Here is a 27,743-nt window from a genome sequence, read left to right on the forward strand (position 1 = left end):
GCACTGGGAGCTGTCATACAGCTTGGTCATGTGCCCACATTGCCTTATGCTAGGGTGATGCTCCTAATTGTGATCAAACAAACTAAAGCATCTAATTTATTTTAATTGTGCACTGTAGTGCTGTCACAATTTTATCTAAAAATGTATTTATGAGGTGTATGGCAGATCCATGGTAAATAATACTGTTCTAATAATGAAAAGAAATAGATTTAAAATTTATTTATATCTCAAATTCCTGTGATGTTATACATAGTGGGCAGAAATGTGCAAGGGCTAAATTTAGTTCTTGGAAAGCAAGAAATAGATGGGAATTTATTATTAACTTGCAAGGCAGAACAGATATTCCACTGATACTCACTGAGCTCCCAGAAGCATAATTAGAAGTCATTTTGGAATATTAGGTCAATTAGACCGTTTGGTCTGGGAGTAGATGAGGAGTGGTGTTTAATAACTTATTTAGGTTTTAATAGTTCAGGTGTAAGCAGTCTGAGATAAACTGGGAAGAGGTGGGTGTTGTGGGTGCATTTATGGTTCCCTTGGGACCCTGTAAGGAGCATACTTCTGGCAAGTAAACTATGTGATGTCAATATAGAATCAAATGTGGTTAGGATATACAGCCAGACCTGGAAGGCTCTCCCATCTTAAAGTTTGCAATAGTTTTCCTATTGCCATGGCATAATGTTAGGAGAAATAATTATGAAAGAATTTGGAAAAAGAAATTGAAATGTATAGTCAACAAATTATTAAAATTCCTTTTCTTTTAATAAAGGGGAGCAACAATAAAAAGTAACAGATTGTTGTTAACAGCCACCTATGTAAAACAGGAACATCTGTTTCATTGTGATTTATTAAAAGGATAAAATAAAATCAAATGCCAAACCCCCAAGACACACACACACACAAAACCCCTGAAAAACCCCCAAAACAAGACCAGACCACACCATAAAAGCATGTAGACAGAAAGACAGTCCTAAAAAAAAATCATTTCAGAGGTATATTTGTGACTTCTTAGCAATTCCATGAAAAATCAAAAATTATAATAATCTGGGCCAAAAGTTGTTTCTTTTTCCAATTCATATATAATCTTTGGCAATTCAGTAGAATCTGCCAGAACAAAATTCTGTACAGAGCCAGTGCAGGTGCTGCTGTGTGCCTATGCAGTCTAAGAGAAGCCTATCAGTACTGAGTCCTTGTGGTTGGACTGTATGAGAACTGAAAGAGTCTGTATTCTGTCAACCAGAACTGTCTCACCCCCTAAAAAAACACTGCTGAAGTCACTGATGGTCATGTGAAGCATCAGATGGGAAGATGAGTTATTGAAGGGTGTGTGAGTATAATTATTTGCTCTCTGTTTTAGTGTACCATTATTGCAAGATTTCCCCTTTTTCATGGCCACTGCTGCTTTATCACTCTTTTTTTCTAAAACTCAGTGGTTATGTCTACTCTTGCTCACTGTAAATAAGTTGTCTGTCAGTTATTCATAAGGAAGCCGTTCCCTGCTGCTTCTTAATTAGTGTATGGCAGAAGAACATACCATGGGGTTGCTCTGGGGGAGAAAAGATTAACAAAAATTATTTTCCTGGGCATTTTCCTTTCAGAAGTGAGAAACATTTGTAGAACTCCCTTGTTTCATGGGAAGTTAGCTCTTCCTGCATGGAGACAGGTCATAGAATAAAGGAGGGAGGAAAGGGTGAGTCAGGAGATAGTCAGGAAGAGGGACAAAAAGATGGGCATCTTCATGTTCTGCATTTTTGTGAGAGAGGAGGAGATAAAGAAGTTGGGAAATAAATAAATGTCAAAATGAGAATGAACAAATTATCAAGAATGTGCAGAGATGAAATGAAGAAATACAACGAAACAGAAATTATTGAACAGATCATATAAAGAAGCATAGTTAGTTTATTGTAGGATAAACCAATATCAGAAGTGACGTGTCCTTGGTATAGGCACAGTATGCAAGTGATATTCCTTCTTGAGTGCTCACCTGTCCGCTACCAGTTCAATTTTATTTTCTGCTCAGCTTCAACTACTGGGAAACCTTTCACTTCCAGAACCATAGGCAAGGAACAAACTGTCTGCAGTCTTTTCCCTTCCAAGCTAATACATAAGAATGGAGCCATAATGCTGCTTTGTGAATCAAGAATTGCAAGAAAAGAAATTGATTGTATATGAAGTGCTATCATATTCATGAATAACACTTTTATCCTTCATTTCCTTCCCCCAGAAATAACGATAAAAGGAAGTGGATAATACTGAAAAAACACCCCCCAAAACAAATGCAGGAGACAATTTTTTTTATATTAGTGTTTTCTTTTTCACATTTAATTTTCACAGTAGAAAAAGTGAAAATTTTCATGTGAAGACTAGAAATACATTTCTCCTACTTGCCTCCTGTGAGGGGGGGGGGTCACATTTCGCCAACAGGGGGAAAATGTATTATGGCTCATTTAAGGTCTTTTTCTACTTAAAGATTATGGGGATGGCAGATGGGAAACAATTAGCCAGGAGCTAAATTAAAGAAATGCATGAGAAATGGCTTTGTAGATCATGGCTTGAACAGTATATTCTGTTATCTTTTGTTGCTGAATTTTGTCTTCATTAGTGACTTCTGACTTCTCACCAATGCCAGCAGGATGGACTAAGCTTGTGATTGAGTTCCACTGTTCATTCTTTAGAGCTGGGAAGGGATTTACGATCTGTTGTAATCTAGTGAAAGCAAAGGCTCCCTTCCCACTTCTGCTCCCCAGCAGGTTCCCCCACCTATTCAAGAAATTGATGGGAAAGTGGGTCTTGGTAGCTGTTAAGTGTCTGTCGTGGGTTTGGTGCCCGATCGCATTCCTGATCAAATGGGATTTAGATATGGATGCACCTCTAACAAAGCTTGTAGTCTTAGGAGATGTAATAATGTAGAGGAGGGGATTCCTTTCACCTGTACATCTGTTACCCTGTCAGGAAGCAGGTAATGGTTTCTCTGTAGTTCTTGTGAACTGGGAGTATTGGGGTAACAGCAATAAGAGTTGATCCAGGTTAATGGTAACTACCATAAATGTGGTGGAATGTTGACCTGTCCCCTACAATATATTGCCATAGGTATTAATAAGTAGATGAGATAACTGAACAGAATCATTGGCATCTTTCAACATATGTGTGGTCAAGGCAGTGGGAGGGAAACAGTTCTTTGGCCCAGTGGGGCTGTGAGGGAGGAGGGAGAGAGCACACCAGAACCCATTTCTGGACATGGTGTTGACAGAGATTGACAGTGCTTGTGGATTTTTCAGGAAATGGTTTTATCACAGTAGCTCTTTAGCTGCTTACAGTAGCTTGTGAAAGGTTATATAGTATCACAGGTTAATTTTACTTCAGCATTTTGTCCAACTTCTGTTGCTGTTTTTGGCTTTCTGACAAGATTATGCTAATCAGTTTCTGTCTTTCTAGTTCATGCGTTGTGGTTTGTACAGATCTTGCCACCTATGTTCTGCCTCTTTTTGAATGAAATAATGTATATAAATAGAAGGTTACTGCCAGGTAATTTGGGGCCAGGATGTGCAGGATACAGGATAATTATTTTCCTGTTACTCATCAAAATCATGTGAATAATAGGTATCAAATAAGCATATGTGTGAATGTGCAGCAAATCTTTCAGCCAAAGTAGTATGGCTGTAGACACATCAGTGTTTTAGCAAAATCTAAAACTGGGGGGAAAGAAAGAAAGGAAAGAAAAAGAGGCCATTCCGTTTGATATCCAGAGTGGAAAGCTTCATTGATGGAAGTGAGCTCTGAGGTAAGCAGATACACACAACAGAATTACTGCAGCCACATGAGGGACAGGGAGGAGCTGCACTCTTCATGTACCCAGGAGCAGGTAAACCTGCTTTGATCAAGTCATGAACTAAAACTTTTCCTAACTGTTCTTGTTCAGCAGTGTGTAGATTTGGAACAGTCATCCCAAGTGGCCATTTATTGCCATAAGGTGGAAAGTGACTCATTAATGTCTAAGATTTGTGCATTATTTGGGTCTTGCAAGGGTTTGGTAGTAATTATTTTACTTTTTGTAATGAATTTTGCTAACAGACTTTGTAACGTGGTCTCTCACTATTTGGGGACGCTCTGCTATTGCCAGGCACGTAGTTCCAGCTATTTATTTATTTATTTGTTATTCTGGAGGCAAAGATAAAATTATTGTCTCAGAATCACTATGAAAATCTGGAGAAAACACCACATGCTTTCCTTGCAAGGTACTGAAGGCTTATATGGTCATGGTGGCTGCAGTGTCATATCAGAATAGATCCGAAACAGGCCAAAATTTTCAGTTCCACTCAGTAATGTTAGTAAATTCACTATTGACAGAATGAGTTAGGAAACTTCTTTTCATGTCTGATGCAAAAGCTAGGGATTTCAGATTAGTCTGAGGGTTGAACATTGAATTTTTTTGTTAGAAGTTTTTTTAAGTAGGTCAACTGACCCATATTGTTTATCTAATTTAAATTACTTAGATTTTAAAATTATAATCAGATTTATTTTTGAAATCAGAACCATTTAAATTGGAATACATTATTTGAAATAGAGAAAAACAGTCTAAAAATGTTGGAAGCAGAAATATTAAAAGTTCTGTTCAATATTAAATGAGTTTCAACAGACAAGAACTTCGCTTAAAAATTGCCTGCCCATTTTATGGATAGAAACACAACTCTGGTAGGTCTTTTCTAGTCCAGTGGACTATAGGAGGATGTGTCAATTTCATTTATTGCTTCAAAACATGGAATAAGCTATCATATTTTCAGTAATTAGGTTATGCAGCACTGTTTGACTATAAGAAGTTTTTAGTGAACAGCAGAGTTGAGCAATGATGTATATGTATACATGTAAATATATAGCAAAATTTGTTGGACAGATGCTTTCACCTTGTATATACAAGCTTATCTATAAAAGAGGATCACAGTTGATGTATTCTCCAGTTGTTGCTGACAAAATAGGTAAGGTTGTACACAGCCTGCAATATTACTTCAATTAAGGATAACAACTGCCTGTCTTGAAAAAGAGCCTTTTTTCTGATCTATGGCATTTATCTTTTTTACTTTGTTTTTTATTAAGTTTCAATAATTTCATTAGAATAGATAGCAATCAACAGACAGGCTCCATAAAAATGCTTTTTTTCCTAAATAGCATAAAGAATTGCTTTCTGCAAAAGATCTCACCACTTGGTCAAGCAACAGATACTCATTTCTGCAGCTAGGAGCTTGTACTATGCTCTCTGCCTTACCACCTTCTCCCTCAGTGTTCCGCAGGGTCCCTGCTGGGTCTCTGGCTGGCTCCACTCCCAAGCACAGATGCTGTCAGACATCCCCTAAATCCAGTGTAGCCTTTATAGACTTCAGAGTTCAGATGTGAACAGTCGGGCTCTACCTGCTCACTGACTGCTTTTCAGATCTCTTGAACTGTCTGGTTACTTAAGACATGCAGCATTATTCCTAGATCTGAAGTAGTCCCTGTTCTACTTAGAAGAGTGAATCTGTCAGTTAGAAGTAAGCTATTTAAATAGCTAATGCATTTGAGAAATGCAGTCACTGTTGAAACAGTAAAAAAGGCAAAAAGAGAATTTGCCAGAATGTGTGAAATTTTTAATATAAAATCCATAATTATCAGTAATTGCTTAAAGGCAGAGTTGGCACAGTATTAAAATGTCACACAGTTTGAAGAGTAGCAGAATCCCATACCTGCTTGTATTACAGGCTGCATACAACAGGAAACTAAAAAACATGTTCATGCCATACTAAAATGTTTGAAAACCTGTTGAAGCAACGTAGATGGAAATGTTTAATTAAGATGTTATTAAATAGAAAAGCGAGGAACAGTACAACAAAATCGTAGTGTGTATGTAATCAAATCTTTACCTCTCTTGCTAGAAATACAAAAATTTAGTAGATGTTTTTAAATTATAAATGTTAAATAGATGCTAGTCTGGATGCCACATTAAAATCCAGATTGTAAAACAGGAGAGTTAATAAAACTTCAAGTGTTTTTTAAGAAATTACGCCCTTCCCCTGTTAAAGTGATAACTAAAATATAGACATATGCATAAGATAGGAAATATTTCTTCATGCAAATAGTATCATCATCTTGATTCATAATTTAAGAATGCCGATTAAGAGGAAGAGGGAGGAGGAGGCAACTGTATACATTGGGGGATATCTGTGATAATATATGGTCAGCTTTATTTCGGTCTGTGACTGAAATACAGGAAATGCTAATTTCTATATAGATACATGCAGCTTGAAATGTATATACAATTCACAATGGTATGTGAAGATACTAATCAGTAATTCCATATCCATTTTGAGTAAAAGAGAAAAAAAGATGGTGCTGAGATTGACTGTGCCACAATAGTGTTAGTTAAACTACAGAGATAGATAATATGGAAATAAAACTCATAAATTTCACTGTGTAGAAGGCGGATAAGATACTCATTTATTTCTTCCTCCCAACCAATTAATTCTTAGTAACAAAACAACCATTATTATAAATCTAAAATGAGAGTAATTGTGGAGGTTTAATGTAAAAGTAAGAAATGAGGTATTAATTTGAAACAAAGTTTAAATACAGAATTATGATATACTTGGCTTAGTGTAGCTGTCAGGCTTGGGCAGTTCACTGGTCAATAGTGACATTCTGTGTGTCAGTGAACAGAGTCTCCTGATACCTTAACCTGCAGTTCACACATTACTGGAGCTCCAACTGTCGAACATTCAAGTCCCTTGGTACTACTGCAGCTTCCAGGCTCTCCTGCCTGGCTCATGTTTCATTCTTTGGCAATTTGCCCTAATTATATCCCTCAGGAGCTTTCAGACCCTCTTCTTTTCCATAATTAATCGCGTTATATTAATCTGAGTGCTGAGCAAACTATGCTGCACAAATTGTAATTGTCTGAGATTCCTGCTGCAACGGTCTCACAATTACTTTTCTTCATTTTTAGTGTAAAAATACGTGCACAAAATGGCAGTATAAATTTTATTTATAAGTCTAAATGTCCAAGACAGCCAGGGAATGAAAGCTGTAACTGCTGCTCTATTCCACAAAGAGGTTTTCTTTTTTTTCCCCCATAGAATCCATCGTGTTTTAGCATTTGCTGTGTGGACACGATTTACGATTCATTTTTAGCTCTTCATTTTGTTACTATGAAAGTACAAGTCTAATAAACATTGCTATTATCAACTTAACCTCAGACAGTAATTTTGTTGTAATATAAACCATTAGGATAATATTGTCTTTTTCCGTAAGCTTGGTGACTTCTGCATGGGGCATTCCCTTTTAAATTGTTTTTTATTTTTCATCATTTTTATTTTTAAATGAAGTTTGTAGTGTTTTATGTGCTGGGTGCAGGCTGCTTTTTTTTTGAACACAGTCTTGATGTTTCCTCATTATGTTGTAACTGTGGCTGCATAATAAAATAATCTGCATGACTCCCTGATAGCAAAGTGATATTTGATGGATCAAATGTGAATTTGTCAGGTATTGCAGATTATTTTGGTCACTTGAGGACTGAACTTGACCTCATTTCTAATCAGTTCCTAGGTTTTTCTGGGGGGGTAGTAGGTGTTTTTTTTGTTTGCTGCTTTGTTTTAGAAAAACAGGGGTGCCTGTTTTGTATGGAAAACGGATTGTAACACCTTTCTTGGTTAAGGAGTCCTTCATTTTCTGGTGATGGTAACGCCAGACTTGCCAGTCTCTGCTTTGGGAGGGGAGTTTTGGAAAGTTGTAAAAAAAATAAAAATAAATAAAGTGTTGCTTTGCTGTCACAGGGAACACTGACGTCAGATTTTTTTTAAAGCAGGAGTTAATCCTGTCCCTGGGTTTAGTGCTCTTCTGCAGCTTCATTCAGGTTTAGATCAATTCCAGTTATTCCAAATAGTGGAAGTGTGAACCAAAAAGTTCTGTTGAGCCTTTCCCACTCAGATGAGCTGAGTGCAGCTGGGATGCACTCAGGTTCTGTGTGTTCATGGCACTACCTCCATCTGACCATGATAAACAGGTTTATTTAAGAAAATAGCTGAGCAGGTCTACCTTTTAATTCACTTGTTAACCTGACTTCTTGCAAATGTTGTATGTGTGTATCCGAGTTCTTCATTGATGCATTTCAGCAGTTACAAGTAATTTAAAGAGTGCTCTAATAGGTGGTTGCCGGAGGTTAAGGTTCTTGCATGTCTGAAAATTAAAGATTTTGTATTTTCTTTTTATTTATATTTTTTGTTGCAAATTCTGTGTGTGTGTTTTTATTTTTAGTTAACTGCTTGTGTTCATGCATCAGCTGCATTGTTGTATCCAATGTATTGGCAACACATTTACATCCCAGTGCTTCCTCCACATCTTCTGGACTACTGCTGGTAAGACAGCTAACCTGTTACCCTCATTTCTGAGATTCTTTCCTTTTTGTAATTCTCAATTACTGATAAAAAGACTTAACTACTTATGTGACTGAAAAGACAGGATCCAGTTTATGAAAGTGTTTGAGCCATTGCTTAAAGATCAGAGATCAGCATGCTTTTACGTGGTGTTTGAGTTGGTACCTTGAATTACAGTGCTGTTTGCTATCAATGCCAAGAATCATCTCTATAAAAACTGTTCCTGTTTTATTGCTAGAGAATGCATTCAGTAATTTAAATGTGACTGTTTTATAGTTTTCTCTTATTTGGCATTTATTTTAAGTTGAGATAAATTATACTGATAGAAGTATTGAAAACAAAACCTATCAATTATTTGAGAATCAAATGTTAGTAGGCATCACTGTTCCCATTAGGAGTGTACGGTGATTTAATATTTGTATTTTAGACTCAGCCAGGTTCAGGATCAGATCTAACACCTTCCCAAATGAACTTAAAGTCTCCTTTTGTTACTTATGAAATTTTCATTATAGGAATTCTGTTTCTCCTGATGTACTTCTATTTACATTATAGACTTTGTGGTTTTGGCAAATTTTAAAGTTAAACAAGAAAAAAAAATCACCTTTTGAGTCACTTCTGGTCCTTCAAGGGATAGTGTTTCCACATGCCTGTGATTTCAGGATTTCAGGCTAAAAAGATATCTACTGTCTTTTATTTGTAGTAGTGCCAATGATACCAAATAAGTTTCCATTAAACTACTTAAACCAGGAGTATTCATCCCTGGAGACTTTCATTTCAACTAGACCCTGTGGATCTGTGGTGGAAAAATGATCCATTTAAAGTAATTTTAGAGATCAGAAATTATTATTATATATAAAACCCAAGTCCAAATCCGATGCCTACCAACATAAGTATGCATTTCTGTTAATGTTTTTCTTCACAGAAATGGATTGTGCTTGTATATTTGCTGGGCTGTATGTTTGTTGTAGTTCGGTAGGATTTTTCTTTTTTGGTTAATTGGTGTTTTTTTCCTGAAACCTATAAATATTGATGTGCTGTTGAACTCTACCCAGTCTATTGAACTTACTGTTTTCAGAGGAATTCTCATTATGTTTCCTTACGTCTCTTTGATTGCTTTTTCCTCAAGTTTACAATATTTGCCCATGGTATATCTTTTTCTGTGGTAGTTCCTATACTTAGTGTGTATATTATTTATTGTTTTTAAAGAAATCAAATATTCTCCATCTTCTCCCCTCTACTTTCAACTATAGCTAAGCCTTTCATCTTTAATGATAGTTTTCTTTTGAAGAAACTCTGTCATAATTGTTTTTCCTCTTAGCTTTGATAAAAATGCACCAAAATGGGAGTATAGCTTGGATGTATTTGTTTAGGTTTTGTATTGCTTGAGCTTACCACCAGAAGCTTTGTAATTTCTTCAGTATCATCCATAAATGCTGTGTAGATCAACACCTCTATTCAAGCTGTACCCTGCAGAGTGCATCCTGAATACTGGAAGTTTTTTTTATTTGCCCTCCTAAGCACAGATAATGTTTCCCGAAATAATGATGTTAGATGCTGTACACAGCTTCTTGTGATAATAGTTGAGATTCTAGGTCACTGTGGCGTGACCTGAGAATTTTTTTACTCATTAAAAAGAAGCGTGGAGTTTCTTAAACTTGTAAAACTCATTTATATCTCTTTTTCTTTTTCACAGTAGCACAATAGAGTGAGGAAAAAAAGTTTCCCATTTTTAGAGATGTTCTAATGGAAACACAAAGTTCATGAAAGGAAGTGCACAATTGATGAATTTACCACAGTAACAAGAAATCAGACCTTTTAACTCAGATTTTTTTGTGCATTTACATTTCTCTGTCTGATCATGTCTGGGTTTGAATTGCTCTTTTGTGAGGCAGGTTGGAATAGTGTAGTAAAACCACATGAAATACTTAGCTTTCCTTACATTACAGCGTATTAACCTTAAGTAAGTGTTTTCGTCATAGGTATGTAATATATCAAGTTAGGAAACCTTAATGAATTCATAAGGTCAAAATTTACTTTAGGCGAGACCTAGTGTGCAGTCAAAGAGGATTGTGTCAACCTAAAATTAATAAAATAATTTTCTAAATAATTTTTATATTTTTATTTTTATGTAATTTTGGTGGAGCAAAGTTCTTTTATAAAAGTGCCTTTTTTGCTTTTAGCTTAATGTGCATTTTCATACTTATAAACTACATTGTCATTGCTTCACTTTGAACTTTGCTGGGATGTCTCCCAGTAACTCTCATTTTCTTAGTTTTGTCCTGAGATGATGCTCAAATGAGTATCAGTTTGATAATTTTGTTTGTTCTAAGTGAGGAAGCCTATTTCTAAACAGAGTTTAAATACATTTAAATCTGTTGCAGATCAGTAAAGCTGATCGATATAAAAAAATGTTTAAATTCTTCCATTTGCCTTTAATCAAAAAGTGTCTTAGGTTCTGTCAAGCAATCTGATATACAGACTGGTTTTAGATGTAACAGATGTTCTCAAAATAGTCCAAGCCCATGAAAACTGAGCATCGGTGTGGACTGTGACACCATCAGGATTGGCCAGGTTATGAGTACTTTCAAGGTCTGGCGTGTGAACATACTGTGCATTTATTTGCTTCAGGATGGTTCCCTCCAGCCCTACCACCCTGAAGCTTATCTCAGCCTTGAATTTCATTATGAGAGCTTCAATGCAAGAATTGGAACAACTATCTAAAAAAAAAGAAAAAGGAGATAAGACATTTCTTTTTCTAAACGATAGCAAGTCAGTGAAAGTAATTCTCATTTTTGCTCTTTCCTCTTTTCAAAGGAAGAAAACTGAAAGTAGTTAACTAAAAAAAATCTAGTTTTCTGAATATTGTTTTAAGAATTGGTTTTTCTTCTGCAATTAAGCAAAAAGATACTGGTGTGCTCAGCCCAGTAGATGGTTGGCTTTGGGGAAAGCTTTTACAAAAACTGAGTTTGAGCATTGATATAGTAATTCTATTCACATAAAATTAATTCCTGTGAAGGAGAAAGCCAGTTTCATCAAATTTCTATGTAATTTCTTGGCAAGCTAAGACACTGATATAAGAATATATGACAGCTTCGTCTGTGGATGATAAATCATCTGTTCTGCTGATGCTGTGGTAAGAATATAATGCAATTAGAAAATTCAAGTTGCAATTACAACATATCTTTTTATGAGATTTGGTCTCTTCTGAATTGAGCTATATGCACACCTGTTTTTATGAGAATGGGACAATTATTTTCCAATTAATTTGCCTGTTTATCATAACATAGTAATTATTTTAGCCAGTGATGCTGTAGATTAATAATATTTTTGGTAGTAACATGCATAAGCAAGAGAAAAACTATATAGCAGCTCCTGGTAGTGTCATAGTAAGCAATTTCACGTACATATTACAAAACTCTGCTGTTAAGGCTTCAGAATCCAGCAGTAATAAAATCCATTCTTTGCTGAAAATGATCAAATAGACTTTCCATCCCTGCAATTTTTATTTCCTGTATTTTCAAGATGTTTATCTAATTAGCTTTGTACCTTTATTCTTTTAACTTCTCAAAATTGAAATGATGTAGTTGTTGCTTTGTTCTATAGAAAAGAGATATACGCTACCCTTTTAAATGACAGATTTATTAGTGGAGCAAATTGTCAGCTATTTTAAGTCAGCACAGGCCTGGTGAAGCTGCTAGAACAGTCTTGGTGTACAAGAAAACAAATGTGCATAAAATGCACAGATGATATAGCACTTGTTCTCACCATAGTTTCTCCAGTTCATTTTATTTGTAACACTAAGATACTCTGATGTGATGAATCTGAGAATGTATTTTGCTTCATATTCATCATATGAATCCTCTCTTACGTGTCAGTCATAGTCATACCCATTAGCTTGGTTGAACGTTACATAGTATAAAGCATTCTTAAAATTATAGTGTTTAAAGCTGAGTCCTCTTTGAATATAAATGTGTGTCTGCTCTGTATGATTCCATGTAATTTGTGTTTAAGCCACAAAGGCTTAAGGTCTTAGACTGGAAGAAGTAATCAGAAGTACTAAAATTTTTCAATGTTGGCCTAAGAAAAATATATGTGGGGACAGAGGTCTCTCCATTTCTTTTTCTGGCATTCCCATTGTCTAGAAGCCTTAAGCCATACCAGTTTGTAGTCTCAGCAAACCTGTATTTCAATAGTATAAACATGATGAAAGCTTGTTTTGGCCCCAGTCAGTTGTTTTGTTTGTCTGGGGTTTTTCAGGGGGTTGTTAGTGTGGTTTTTTTTTTTGAGGTTTTATTTTTGTTCGGTTTGGTTTTTTTGCTTCTTTTTTTTTTTGTTAGTTGGTTATTTTAACCTATCCTCTCCTGTTAATGGGAGCAATTGGCTAACCCATAGGGTATACAGGTTTTTCTGAAACTGACAGAAGTGGTAGGCAGGTGAGAATTGCTACTTTTCTGCCCAGAGGTGGGACCAAATTAAGGCCACTGGGAACTTATGCAGGGAAGCCTTTCTTTGGGCCTCAGGAAGTCAATCACCAGTCAGTTGGTGCCAGATGGTGGCTCAGATTCCTGATCAAATTAATACAATGGGAGATTATTGTTTTATTATTATTATGTTTTATTATTATTATTAATAAAACAGGAGATTATTAATACAATTTTATTGTATGTCAACTATCTGTGTAACTTTGTGTAAATCATCTTCCATTTATTTTTCAGATAATGGTTTCATTCAGTATTTTTCTCTTTGGTCCCTTAGTATTTAATTTCCCACTCTGTTGCTTAAACCAGCTTATGTATTGCTTGCTTCTCTGGAATGAACATATTTAGTAATCTCGCAGTACTCAAAAGTGTAATGGTGATTGTTGAATGTTTTTTTTCCCTTTAGCACTAGATACTGAATATATTCTCAACCAGATGTTGTCACAACACACTCACTAGAGAAAGAAAGAGAAGAATACAGGAAACCAATATGAATTAGCCTGACTAATTCAGTTTCTTACTTGTGTACTGCAGGAGGTCTCACTCCAGAGGCTTTGTGTTGGTATTTGTTTTATGTTGGGACTATAGTTCCTTGTCTTATTCAAATTGGAAATGAGAAATTTACTCTGAAGTTAAACAGGATACTATACAGTTTGCAAGCACCCACCAAGGAAGGGTTTCAGAAACACAGAATCAAAAGTGGCATTAATTTTGGGTTGGAGTGTGGAGATGTTAACTTGTACAATATTCTTCAGAATAGTGTTTTAAAATCAGTGTAGTTATAGAGACAGACCGCTTTTGGAACAGCTACCAGGCTACCTCTGCCATACAGCATGGCTGGTTGTTGAAGCCAGGTATGGCAAAGTGGTTAACTAGCTCTATACATCTTCTCACTCATACTTTACCTTTGATTTTGTGGTCATGCTTACTGCAGAGTAAATAAATAAATACCCTCCTCTAAGTAAAAATTTTGGTAGCAATTGTCTTAATTTAATACTAAACAGTGAATGTTAAATAAGGACTCCATGTTCCAAGCTTTTAAATCTTTTTTGCTCCACCTGTGTTGTACTAGTTGGTGCTTAAAACTTGACCTTTTCCTCTTTTTTCCTTCAGTGCACCAATGCCTTATCTAATTGGCGTCCACTTAAGCTTAATAGAGGTAAGTTAGCTATTCACTTCTGCATACTGGTAAGCTTGAGCTGTCTGTACCATAAAAGACAGTGGAAAAGCTTCTGGAAAAATCTCTGCATAGAGACACACAGAATTTAAGTCTCAGGTGCTTTGCAAAGTAAAAAATGTCTCTCTGAAATCTTACTTTTGAAGTGTTTTATGGACACGTGTAAGTTCTACATCATGATTTCTTCCTGTATCTATCTAATAGCTCAATCATGGGTTTGTTCCAGACTTCTTTAGTGGTGCAGCAACAGATTTTCCCAATGATAAAAGTTAAAATTTATTGCAGAGTCACCATCTATCAGAATTCAGCATCATTCTGATTTCCAAGATAATTTATATTCCATCCCTCTTAAAATTTAGCCCATAACATTCATAACTATTAATTTACAACTGAGCATTTTTTTGCCAGAAAACCAAGAGATAGCCTTTTTGGATTTAAACATATAATGAAACAATAGAAATCACCTGAGAGGTAAGGAATAGCTGGGTCATATATAGGTTTGCCTCGATCCATAACCGTTTGATGACACCATTAAGCCTGTGTATGAAGTCTGTTTATCATGCAGAGTAGATAATTTCTTAGAGAAATTTACTTGATTTACATTTGTGATAAAGCAGTTTCTAAGGAGCAGCTCGCATTTCCTAAGCTGATGAGGTGAGTTCTCCTCCAGGCTGAGCCACTAGCACTTTTGTGTTTCCAGAAAAGAGCCTTCTGTCATGTATGCTTCTTAACTCTAAGCATAGCCTTAGGTTCTCTCAAATCAGGTTCTTATGACCTGCATACACATAGTGTCTTGACAAGGATCTTTTTCCTTATTCCATCAGAAAATAATGGAACAGAAAACCTTGCTCTGGAAAAAAAAGTTACTCAGTTCCTCCTTGACCACACTTTTCTGTGTTATTGTAGAACCATATAGAAAAAGTTCCATCATTTTATTTTTTTTTTCCTGAAAGGAGCAAATTTTTTAATTCTTAGCTGCTAGTCAAGTCCATTGGTGGAAAATTGTTTCATCCATTTTTCTGTAATACTAGTACATGTCACATGCCTGGGACTTACATAAATCTGCAAATAATTACTTAGTTTTCTCTGCTTTTCATCTGATTATATGCTTAACATCCTATCTGATTTTCACAAATAGGAGAGAATGAAATGTTGTTATAAGATATGTATAGCTCCAATATATTTAATTATGTGTAAATATTGTTTTAAAATATTCATTTATTGAATGTGCTTATATTTCAGAGGTTATTAGTATAACCTTACTGTTTGAAGAGGAAGGGTTTTTAAAAGCTTCTCTGAATCCTGCATCTAGTTCACAAATCCTGCATGTAAAGCTCAGAATATTGGCTTTGCCATTTTTGTCCTTTGTAGAATCATCATTTATAATGTAGCCCATGATAACAAAAATGCAGTTCCTGAGGATGCCATAGTAAAATGCTTTTCCACTTCTTTTTTTCCCTTCTCCTCTTAACAGAGAGTGAAAAACAGATCACTGGAGGATGTGGTTTTGCTAAATGTTGACACAAATACTCTAGAAACCCCTTTTAATGACCTGAACAACCTACCTGGTGAAGTGGTGAGTCATATGGGTATTTAGTTTTTTCTTTCTTATATAGATGTTTGAATTACTAGTAGTTATTTTTGCCTGGTTTTGCTGGTATAAAAGGAATAAGGGGGTGAAAAGCACCAAGTGTAGACCCCTGCATTTGAGATTTTTAGCTTTTTGACAGTTGAGGAGATGTTGAATGGAGCGTCATATTTCTCACTGTAAAAGTAGGATCATAATTATAAAGCTAGCTGCATTCATTAGGCATAGCTGCTTTAAACGCAAGAGTCTCTTCATCTCATCTTAATCATTATATTACAAAGTAGGCATTTCTGTCTGCCTAGTGGCATGTCTTGCAAAAGAACGAGAGTTTTTGAAGGCAAAAAGAAGAAGGGGGCCAATTATCGGCTTCTGCTTCCCTGCCACCTGCCAGCGCTTTCCTTTTAATTAATGATCTGATGGCACTGGTCAATATAATAAGAAATGCTTGTACAGTTGGGGTCAGAAAATTCAGGCTTTGATCTTCTTCAACTTTCTGAAACATTTATTTGTTTTCTCTAAATTATTTCAGTTTTATTTTAATCTCTTCTATCCTGCTGAGGGCTGCGTGAATGAAAACCTATACTGTTTGTCATTTGCTTTGGCAGAGCAAAGACTGCTTACTTAGAATTCTATTTGTAAATTAAACTGCAAACCCAGTTTGTCATAAAAGACATCTGATCCTTTTGAAATGACGAAAACTGTCTTTTGTCTGTAAAGGATGATAAATTAAGTGCCAGTTCCTTCTGGACTTTGATCTTGCAGAGGGTGTTTCCAACCTCCCCCTCCCCCCCCTTTTTTTTTAATCCTTATTGCCTATAGGAGAACATACTCTGTATATCATTTTAAATAGTCACAGAATTCACTTTTTCCCTATAGAGCTCTACAAGAATTTCATTGTGAAACCACTGTTTTGATTATTTAGCTATTGATGCTGGAGCTATCACAAATGGTTGTTGAGATAAAGAATTTTATCTGAAAATGTGAAATCAAAGAGTTACATTTTCTGAAATTGTAAATCATAAAATCTAACTCTTAATCAAATTAAGGTGCTATGTCTTTTGGTTTTGTTGGTGATTTGTGTATATTTATTACAATAGAAATCAAACTCTTGAGGATTATATTAATGTAATTTCCTTTTCATTTTAATCATGTTAAAATCTGGATTTTTAATAGGTCATCTGTTCAGTCTTTCTTCTGATTCAGTATGTTAGTGTATGAAAAAACATACAAATGTATACACTTACATGTAGGTACAGTAATTTTGCCTGTACTCTATTGTTCAGGAGTATAACCAGTTAAGTAAAAAAATGAATCTTTTCTGGTGTGTCAGTAATTTTAACTGACCTTGCATTCAATGACTAAGGTTGAGGTTATAATGGCATGGAGGAACGCACCTCTTGTCAAATAATAGCTGGATGCAGAATTGAGAATTAAGCATCATCTTCCATAAGATACTGGAGGTGTAGCTGGAGATCCTTCAAACAGGAAAAATGGATGTTTGTGCAATGAGAGGGACTTCTCATGTATTTCATAGATGCATATTGGAATGATCTCTTAAATGAGTTGGCTAGCATGAAGAAAATAAGGATACAGATCTTTGTACATTTAGATGTATATTCTCCTCCAGGATATATGCATGTTACTATTATTAATTTTAATGAAGGTTATCCATGTGTACAGGCTATACAGTAGAATTAAAATATTTGACTCTGTATCTAATATAGAACAAAACAGAGCAACCTATGATTATAAATATGAATAGGTTTGCAGAATTTGAGGGTGTTATAATGAAGCTTTTAATTTGAATATTCCCATCGATTCCTCTACTTCAATCTGTAAAGCACTTTAATTAAAACAGCTTATTGGAAAACATGTACGATTTTAGTGGGAAGACCTGGGAACAAAAGGCACTGAACATATCTGTGTTTGGCTCATAAAATCACAACATGTTTGTCCTCCTTTTGCATTCATGAGGGCCAGTGCAACTGCTAACATCTCAGTTAAAAAGTGTAAGATGTAGGAGTGTAGAGTCAAAATGGTAAGTTAGACTTAAAACATTAAAACAGATGTCAAAGATACTTGCATGTGAAACACTTTAACATTTATAAATAAACTTTGTAAGTGTACATACAGAGGCAGTAAAACTTCTGATGAAAAAATATGGTGAGTATCTCTGAAAAGTGTTAAAATAGAATGCAGAACTGAAAGCATAAAAGAAGCTGTAGTCTTACTGTCCCCTTCCGAAATTGATTCCAGGTTAATTTGCAGCCTAACAAATGAAATGCTGTATTTTCAAAGAGTTTTCCAAAACTGTTTCTTGTGTCTGAAGGAAATTGAGTAATTATTTTCTTGATCAGTAAGCCTGATGATGTCCTCACAGCATAGGTATTTAATAGCTTACCCATGTATAAGTAATCTATCTATTAAAATGCTCAGATTATGTGTTTTTCATGCTAAATCTAAGATTGAAAAAAACATTATTATATGGCATTATCTAATAAACTGTATAATAAATTAACTGAGATTTAAAGGCATTTTTAAATCATTCACTTAAGCATTTAAATTATAGTTACAGGCTAGATGACTTTCTATGCATGTGAACTCTATTATTCTGTCAGACTGACCAGTGGTCTTGACTGTGCAAAGGTCAGTGGTCACAGTTGTCCTGAATTACCAGTCCTTTTTTCATGTGGACCCTCTGCTGCGTTGCATGCTGTAATCTTCTTAATGGCTTCATTCCAATATTCACACATAATATTTTAGATTTATTGAGTGTTAGAAATACTACCATGCCAGTAGCAGTTCCGCTACTCCTAAGGTATTTAAAATTGGAAAAATAAATCAGCGCAAGACTTTCAGGAATCCTTTGTTTTCTTAGAGGGGGGAAAATCCCTCTTTTTCGACTCTTCTGACAAGAACACTTGTTTTTAAATTTCATCATTTCACTGTGAATTTGTCTATTATTTTATAATTTAAAAAAGAAAAAAAAAAGAAAAGCAAATACGTAGCTACTTCATGGGAGTAAATTTCCTAATGCAATAATACATAGATCACCACTTTAAGACATTAAAAAAGAATATTTGTGGTGTATATGCATTAGTGTAGACCATAGACAAAAATTTATAAGCTTTGGGCCTGATCCTGCAATACCTGCTTGCAGGTAACTGACAAAAAGACTACTGCTTTACTCAAATTTGAGCACTTTCAAAAAAAGCTTAGAGAATTGAGGGCATTGCTTTTAGCAACAAAGTCTTAATTGATTTCTTCATAGGCAAAGCAGAAATTCATAAATATGATTTTCAGGTTTTTAGGATCTTCTCTGGTCATTAAATATTGTTAACAGTAAAATCTACAGAGATGTTGAAGCATGTGCATAGCTTTTGCGACATTTGGTGCTTACACACTATGATGCAATACAGAATCTAAACAGGGTTTTAGAGTTTTAGTTTTGAGATGCCTAAAGTCACAGGATTTTAACACTGTTTAATTGGGCATTTGAATGTTACTGTTCTAAAAGTAGCATTTGAGAAGTAGGTTGTAGTTGACATAGAAAATTAAAGTTACTATAATTACTGGGAGTGCAAATTATTTCTGAAAATACAGTGATTGGTAGTATAATAAAGAAGTTATGGTCAACATGTAGCAGTGAAACTGAATAGTTTTTTTTTTTTTTTGTGAAATTTGCATGTTATAATTTACAGTGTTTTCCCCATCCAAAAATAGCCAAAATTATTACTAACATATTTTAGAAACTTGGAGCAGTTTGTCGTGTTTGCAGTGTTATGAGTCAACTGTTAATTTGAATAAATTCTTTAAGTTGAGATCCTGTTGAGCCTTGATGTGGTTTTAAAAGGTAGAATATGAGATTAAAAAGTGCAAGTAATTTTGAAAGATTTGTATTTAGTTGTTTTCATCTAAACAAGTGTCTGTTTAAATGCTGCAGGGCTTTCTGAGATGTTGAAATCCTGTGTTTGTAGGTAATATCAAAGATGTAGAAGCCCTTTCATTAACATTATTGATTTTATATAGTATCAGATTCCATTTTGTTGTAAGGTTTTTGTTTTGTTTCTCTTCTCTGCTATCTTCTCTCACTCTCTCGTTGTGGAGAGTGAGCTTAACTTTATAGTGACATGAGCTGATGGGAAACACCAAAAAAAGTTTAAAGTATAACAACTGTCACTGATATGAGTGAAATACCAGGATATCTTGTTTTCAGAGATCTGGTAGTCATTGGGAACCCCAGTGCACAGTTCTGCATTTATTGGGCAACAGATGTTTTGAAAACTTCTGTATGAGCTTAAATTTGTATGTGTGCTTAAGTTTTTGCAGGAGCAAAGTCTTTGAATAATAATTATATGGTATTATTGTGTCGTTTAACTTTATGCACACTTCTATTCTTCTACTCACATGGATATTGAAGAGACATTAGTCATGCTTTTTTTTTCTGATCAGATAGTTATATTTTAGGAATCTTAGAAAGATCATAGGGTGATTATTTTGAAAAATGATGCTTTTTGTTTTGATGACCAACACAATATGTTTCTACAGTTTAGATATACTTAATTCCATATGAAAGCTAAATCACGTATCAATCTCGTGACTTAATAAATCTCTAAAAACTGTTCTATTGATTTAAACCTTCCTTGAAGCTCAGATTGGTCTTCATTGGTAGTGTTTAGCAATCCACTTTAGTAACCTTTCTGTGAGAAGCCGTTGCTAGGAGAAGATAGAAACTGTTTGCTTCTAGTGTAAATTAATAATACCATTTCTAAAATGGATTCCTAGTGTCTTCCATAAATAAATTTTAACAGCATTCTAACCCCTGTGGTTTGCTTTTTGAGTTTTTTTTTCTTTTTTAACTTCGTAAAAGGCTATTTTTGCTTAAGACATGCAAAGAATGGGACCAAAGAAGCTTGGCATTTTAATCATAGGTAGATGGATTAACTCATACATGAGGAAAAGATTTTGATAAAGATAGTGCTTGGTTTTGTTTTGTTTTTGTTTTTTTTTGCTTGATGGAAGAATTATGTAATTTCTTGGAAACCTTAAGAGCTATTAATGATGTCACCAAAGGGATGTCTTGTTTTTAGGTTCATGGATCTAAGCAATCACAATCCTGTGCACCAAGTCCTCCTAAGTAGTTCATACCACCCAGTCTCTTACCTATACCTACTGTATTGACTGTAATAACTATCATTCTGTCTTTGATTAAATTGTGGAGCTGGGAGAACTTGCCGATAACATACCCAAAGGTTCAGCTGAGTTTGCCATCACTTGGTGTTTGGTTAAGCTCTGAGTAAGCACTGTCCCTCTGCATGCCTGTTTGCTTACCTCAGCAAGCAAACCTAGGCAGGTCTCAAGGGTGCTTCAGACTCCAGTTGTGACAATGGAGAAATCAGGGTTGTGGGTCACGTATTTCTCTGCAGGCTTTTTTTAAAGAATACTGTGCTCCTATTACTTATGCACAATAGTCAAATAGAGCTCTTCCTGCCTTTTGCCATTACCTTCTGAGAAAAGAAGTTGGAGAAATTTTCTTTGAATTCCAGCATAGGATTTCTGAGGCTCAAACTCCCTCCAGAATGGCAGGACAAAAATGTGCATCTGATGTACACGTTTTCATGCTGGAGAACCTGGCTCTACATTGCCAGCCCATTGTGATGTTCTTAATATTGTTGAACTAATAACTTATGAATACTGCAGTGAAGCAGGAGATTTGTTGCTTTCCATTGTTCTCTTTAATAGTTTTTTGTTTAAAGCATCCTGTTTAGCGACTTATGTTAGGGTACATAGGGCCTGCCAGAATTAAGAAAATCAGAAAATACCATTTTCTTTCACTTCTCTCACATTATCCAGTAAATCCTCCGCTCTTACATCACCTTTACCTCCTTTCTTCTCTTACTTTGTCTTACCATCTGCCTTAATTTCCCCCAAGCTCACAAGGTGTAATTTAGAAGAGTGTAGACTTAAAAGAATATAAAGAATTTTCTACCTTTTCCCTCCCTTGCCTTTAGAAAAGTTAGGCTTTGTCTGTCATGCCAGAGACAACATCTTAAGCTTGACAATTTTTTATCTCATGTTACTGCTTATGTTTTTGTGAAACTGAGCTGACACTGATGGGTAGATTTGCCTTCTACAAAGGATATATACATTTATTTCTCCTGGGATTAAATTGACCTAATTTTTAATAATTTTGAAATAATCATACAATCCAGAAAAAAACAACAACAACAAAAAACCCCCAAACAAAACAAATCCCCAAAACAACAACAACAACAAAACCAGACCAAAACCATGCATTTATTTTTTCAACCTTTAACTGTGAAACAGATTTTTGTACTCAGACTTGTACTTTTTTCTTTTCTTTTGAGGTGTAAGGAAAAAACATAAATGAGCATTGGTGTATGCTTTCCATGGGCTAAACGGATCAGGCTCCAAACTTTTATCTAGATCCATGGAGCTTGGATATAAATTGAAAAGATCACAGCTATGGGGAAAAGACCTGTACTGTAAGGGCCTTTCTGCATAGATTATGAACATCATAACTCAATAATTTTTTTTTTCAAAACTATAGTTATAATTGGACCCAATGGGGGTCTCTCTCTTTGATCAGATCACAGTAACTGTGACTTTACACTGGAAAATGTCACTACTATGAAGGTTTATCACCTGTAGAGCTGGTCTTTTCTCTGATGCCATGTTCAGTTCTCATTAGCATTATTCAAAGTTTAGTTGTTAATTAGGTTGACACTTCAATTACAATCATCATCTACAAGAGCAGTCAGGACTGCTTGCATAAAGAAACAAAAAGATACTCATTCTTGCATGTATTTCTGAAAGAACGAAAGCTTTCTTGGTGATAGCTTGTGTTTCTAATGTTTTGTTTAAATAATAACTTTATCACTTTGTATAGTTTTTAGTGATTTAAATATTGTTTTATTTGATATATTGCAATACAAAAGGATGTAGAAATATGTATTCTATATAATTGGAGTAGACTTACTTCTCCCGATGTCTTTTATGATGAAAATTAGGAGAGTATAGGCTATAACTGGGTGTAATTCTGTGTAACTTTAAAGAATACTGTAATAACTTCAGAATAACCTGATTTTTCTCCAAAGTATCTCTGAGTAAGTTATCTAAATCTAAATTTTCTTTTTTAACCCTCATTCTATATAATCAGTAATTGCCATCTGGCAAGTAAAAAAAGACAGACCTCCTTAAAAAAAATAAAAAAAAATCAAGCACTAAAATAGATTTTTTTTTTTAATTTATTTTTTTGTTTGTTTGTTTTTTGAACTGCAGGTGCCTCCTAAGTGGTGGTGTTACTTTTTTGCCCTCCTTTCAAATGTTCCTATCTTTGAGGACAATTCTTAAGGCAGTGTAGCGCTGAATTTACGCAAACTTCTCAACTCTTTAGCAGTGGTAGCAGGTACTCCCATGGTGCATGGGAAATCATGTAAGACAGTAATTTGACTTTAAAAAAAACCAACCTAAAACTGAATAGAAAGTGGCCATTTAGAGTTGTTAAAAATAAGCCTTTGTAGCACAAATAAAAAATATCCAACTGTCTCCATTCAAAACAAGTAGGTACATGTTATGATTGAAAAATAATTCTGCAGAAAAGTGGCTCACATGTATTTTACTGTAAAATAATTAAGCTTATTTATGTCAAGAGGCCTTGGGAAAAAGAGCATAAACCAATTTGCATTAGCACTCTACCATCATCCCCTGCTTTCATTTCAATTAACAGACCAGCAGGTGCTCTTTGCAGTTAAAAAGATAAGCTATCAAGGAGGAGGATGAATTTTTGGCTGACCTGTAGACACCATGGTTTGCCTGCTGATTGGTTTCGTACCTCGCTGTACCAATTTCTGAGGTGTTAATTTAACTGTTCCACTCTGTCGTGCAGGTCTCGGCCTTGAAAAATAAACTGAGAAAGCAGTCTACAGCTACGGGTCATGGAGTAGCCAAGGCCTTTCTTCGGGCACAGGCAGCACTGTTTGGATCCTACAGAGATGCACTAAGATACAAACCAGTAAGGCTGCTTCTTTACTTCTTTACTGATTTATGAGAGCATGGTCTAATTCTTTGCAAGAAAAATACGAAATGTTTTAGCCAAGTCAAAAAAAAAAGTTATAAATCTTACTCTATGCTAAAGATACACTGGCAGTTCAGAAGACACTACCACCTCCTGACAATGAGTTATACCTAAAAATAAATACTTGTCCAGCTAGCTATTTTCTTATTTGTATCACTTGTATAAATAATTTAATGTAAAATCAGATTGTATTAATGAAACTACTAACATGCAGTTCACCTGGTTTAATGTGGTGAACTGTACCTTCGACTCCATTGTTTGTCACTTCATTGGTCTAGAAACTTTGCTGTTTAGGCCAGAAGCTTTTTATTTCCTAGCAGAAGCCATATTGAGTCAAACAAGCATCTTTTCTCTCCTATGCTTATCTTGATTCCACTGAAAAATTAGGAGAAATGAAAATCCATTGCATCCCATCAGAACTTTGGGTTTTGTATTTCTGCCATTTTGCTAGTAGTAGATGAATGTGCCATACACTTTTCATCCTTTCTGGTTTATGAGAGTGGCACATATTGAGCCTATTAGAGAGAAAACAGTTTATGAGAAACAAGAGACTGATTTCATCAGTCAGTCCAGGTTCTTATGGTATTTGTAAACTACTGATATAGTTCCGTTTGAGGCAGAGGGAGGGTTGGTGTGGGTTTTTGTGTTTTGGTTTTGTTTGTTTGTTTTGTTTGATTTAGGGTGGGGTTTTTTTGTGTGTGTGTATTGCTTTTAGTTGGGCTTTTGGTTTGGTTTCTTTTTTCTTCCACTGCTTGCATAGAAAAGATGTTTATGAAAACATTTTGGCCTGATAGGTTTTGTTTTGGCTTAAGGTATGTTATTTCAGAATATCTCAACAAGCAGAAGTCTGCTGGCGAATACTGGCATGTCTTGGATTGGCATCAACTTGTCCAAAGACAAAGCATATTTAAAAAAGAATAAATTATTATTTTGAGCTCTGTTCACATGGTTTTAACTAATTTAGTATTTTACAGAGATTTTGTTCTGGATTAGTAGAAACTAAGAGGAGTTGTCCCATGATTGTTCAGCTCATTCTCCATGCGCCTTTTCAACTCAGTTTAATGCATTGTGAATTGGGAAGTTAAAAAAAACAAGTAGCATTTGACTGTATCAGCAGTATTTCTGAGGAATCACAAAACTTGCGAACTCATTGCAAAGAAAGTGCTAACCTTTGCTTTGGAGGTTGTGATGCTAGATCTAATAAGGAAATCTAAGCTACAGCTATGGGCTTTTTTTACATTCTTTCAGGAGCTCAAATAGAATTAATGTAGGACATTTGTAGGTGGTATACTTAAATGAGAATATTTTCCTGTATAGATTTGGAATACTTTTGCTATAAGTAAGCTTGCCAGATTTTCAGAATCGAGCACTAAGAGGTTTCGGGGTGCCATTTATAGGATCAGAAACATCTGATGAAAAATAATATATTTGGATAGTTATTGATTGCTTGGAAGTTGAAAAATATGTTTACGTGAACTATTTTCCTTGCAACAGTGTGATCTGTATGATTTTAACTTGAAACATGAAATAACTGTCATTAATATTCACTTCGAGCAAAGAACAGCTTTAATAGTGTCTGTACTCATCCAGCACTTCACTCCAAGCACTGTTCATCACACTGAAAACCCATTCTGTGCAACTGTTTGTTTTCAGCAGAGGACAGATTCTCCTTGGTATAGCAATATGTCTTGAACAAACGTCTAGCAATTATTGAAACAGTGATTGGTGAAAGGGAAAATGGGAAGCTTCAGGGGTCTTGAGAGGAATTCATGGGACTCCAAAAGACCATATGGAAAATTTGACTACTTTAATACAGACAGGAAATTTGACATATAATTGATAAAGGTGATCATATATGTTTGTGTAATAAATGATAATAAAAAAATTATCTTGGTAAAGTTTTCCAAGAAAAGTGGAAATAGTTGTTTTTTTCTGATTTCATCATGATACTGAATTAAAGAAATTGCTCAAGTTGATATAACTGCAAAAAGTATTTTTGTAATATACTACACCTTACCTTAGCGAATACTGCATAATAGGAGCAGATCTATGGAGTAAAACAGTACTGACATCCACACAGTGTGCATTTCTAGGTTTATTGTGGTTCTTATTTTAGTCTGATGTTGAATACTGAATACCCATGACTAGCTGGAGCTCAATTTGTGCTTTAGTTTTTAATCCAGAAGGAATCCGGTTAGGTGGGGATGCTTGAACAAATTGCTTCACTGTAATATGATGAATGACTAAAACTTAATCTATAACAAAATGTCATTAGTGAAATGGTGAATTATAATGTTTTTGTATATGACCTCATTCATGTAGAGGGCTGCAATCCATTTTGAGACTTTGGGTGAGATGCTCCAACAGGTGAATACACATAGACTTTGGGGGGGGAGGGGGTAGGGGTGCAGTTCTGGCAGTGGCAATGAGATCATTCAAACTGTTTTGGTACAAGGAGCCCTGGCACATAGAAAGGCAAGTGGTCAGTGCATGGCTGTACTCACCCAGTTAGCAGCTGCAGTGGGAGCCATTATGCCATCTGGAGCGTCAGTGATCACAGTTTTGACCACAAGTGTAAACCTACTGAGGTATTGCTATTGTGAGATAAATGCTTCTTAGATAATGTAAATGTATATACAAATTCAACTTATGTATACTTTGGGTTGTCACAATTTAGCCTTGAATCTTTTGTAGCTTTTGTTTTCTTTAGGTAGTCCAGCATTTGGGTATTTATCATGAAATAGTATTGGATGTTCCGTGTTTCAGAATTGCATGCATAGGTGGGAGTTAGATACAAGATTAACATTATGCAGTTTGTGTCAATTTGTCAATCAATACACGTGTAGCATTGTTGGGGTTTTTTGGCTATTTTACTTTACACATACTTCATGGGCAATTTTTAGGCACAAGACCCACGCCAGTCAAGCATTTTAACAGCTCTGTGATGGTTAGGGAAAATGGGCTTTACTTGTGCAAACCTAGCAGATTAAAGTGAACACTGGTAAATTTTTTCAATTAATCATATACAATAAAGTCAGTAAATAAAACACTATATGATGTAAAGAATTCTTAAACAGGCAATATTCCCAATTTATGTCTAGAGAGGGAGTGGTAGGTAACAGAACGAGGAAGGAGTGGGAAAAATGATTACTATAAAAGTATTCCCCATGACAGAGATTAATTTTAACATCATCAGGAAAATAGAGCGTAAAAGTTATTTGCTAAGAATCAAACATCAGGAAGAAATACAAGTGTGGGTTTTTTTGTTTTTTAAAAAAAAGGTAATTCATCATGGTAGGACAAATGCATTTTAAATGTACTTCAAATAAAGAAATCCTTCTACTTTATGACACATCTATTAAAATATTATGTAATATAACCAACAGTAATTTATTATCTGCCTTTGAAAAATCGTCTTTTCTTTAAGGAATTAACTAACAAAAGATAATTCATAGAAAAGGTATCACCTCTTTTGGGGAAAAAGTCCTCAAAACTCCTGATGTTAAAAGAAATGAACCCTGGATAGCTTCGGTTTAAGTTATGATGGTTGTAACATCACTTATCAGAAATTAAAAAATGAAGAGTAAAGGCTAATGGCTTGCTCTGGAATGCTCAACAGTAGGAGTTCATGGTCTCGTCAGCATGCCAGCGGTGCTGAGATAACTTCCAGCTCAAAGATAGCACAACCTGTCAGACTTCACTTTAATTGAACGCTAACTGGAGTGCTTTGGGGCAATATTGACACTGTTTCAAGTACTGACATTGGCTCTCCAACATATGCAGATATTGCATTCAATATACCATAAATCAAAATACAGTTGAATGTTATATTAGGAAAGATAAGATATTTCAATATTCAGAATGCATCTGAATTACTTGAGAGTGCATAAAATGATTGCTTATAATTTAATTTAAGAATGAAATCTTTTGAGGCCAGGTATCTCTTGCATTTGACATTGACTTCTTTACCTTTTCGCCAAGGGTTAGGCATAAAAACTGCAACAGA

At 35.1% G+C, this 27,743-nt stretch overlaps 1 protein-coding gene across 1 annotated transcript in view; it reads left to right on the forward strand.

Moving 5' to 3' along the window:
- DENND1B (DENN domain containing 1B) overlaps window positions 1-27,743 on the forward strand; it is a 154,421-nt gene that overhangs the window by 92,005 nt on the left and 34,673 nt on the right. Inside the window, exons 10-13 of the mRNA XM_031054765.2 lie at window positions 8,278-8,378; window positions 13,988-14,033; window positions 15,526-15,627; window positions 23,549-23,674. Coding sequence (XP_030910625.1) covers window positions 8,278-8,378; window positions 13,988-14,033; window positions 15,526-15,627; window positions 23,549-23,674 — 375 coding nt within the window. The remainder of the gene's footprint in view (window positions 1-8,277; window positions 8,379-13,987; window positions 14,034-15,525; window positions 15,628-23,548; window positions 23,675-27,743) is intronic.

The sequence above is a fragment of the Melopsittacus undulatus genome, chromosome 6 (genome assembly GCF_012275295.1).
Source record: "Melopsittacus undulatus isolate bMelUnd1 chromosome 6, bMelUnd1.mat.Z, whole genome shotgun sequence".
Taxonomy (NCBI): Eukaryota; Metazoa; Chordata; class Aves; order Psittaciformes; family Psittaculidae; genus Melopsittacus; species Melopsittacus undulatus.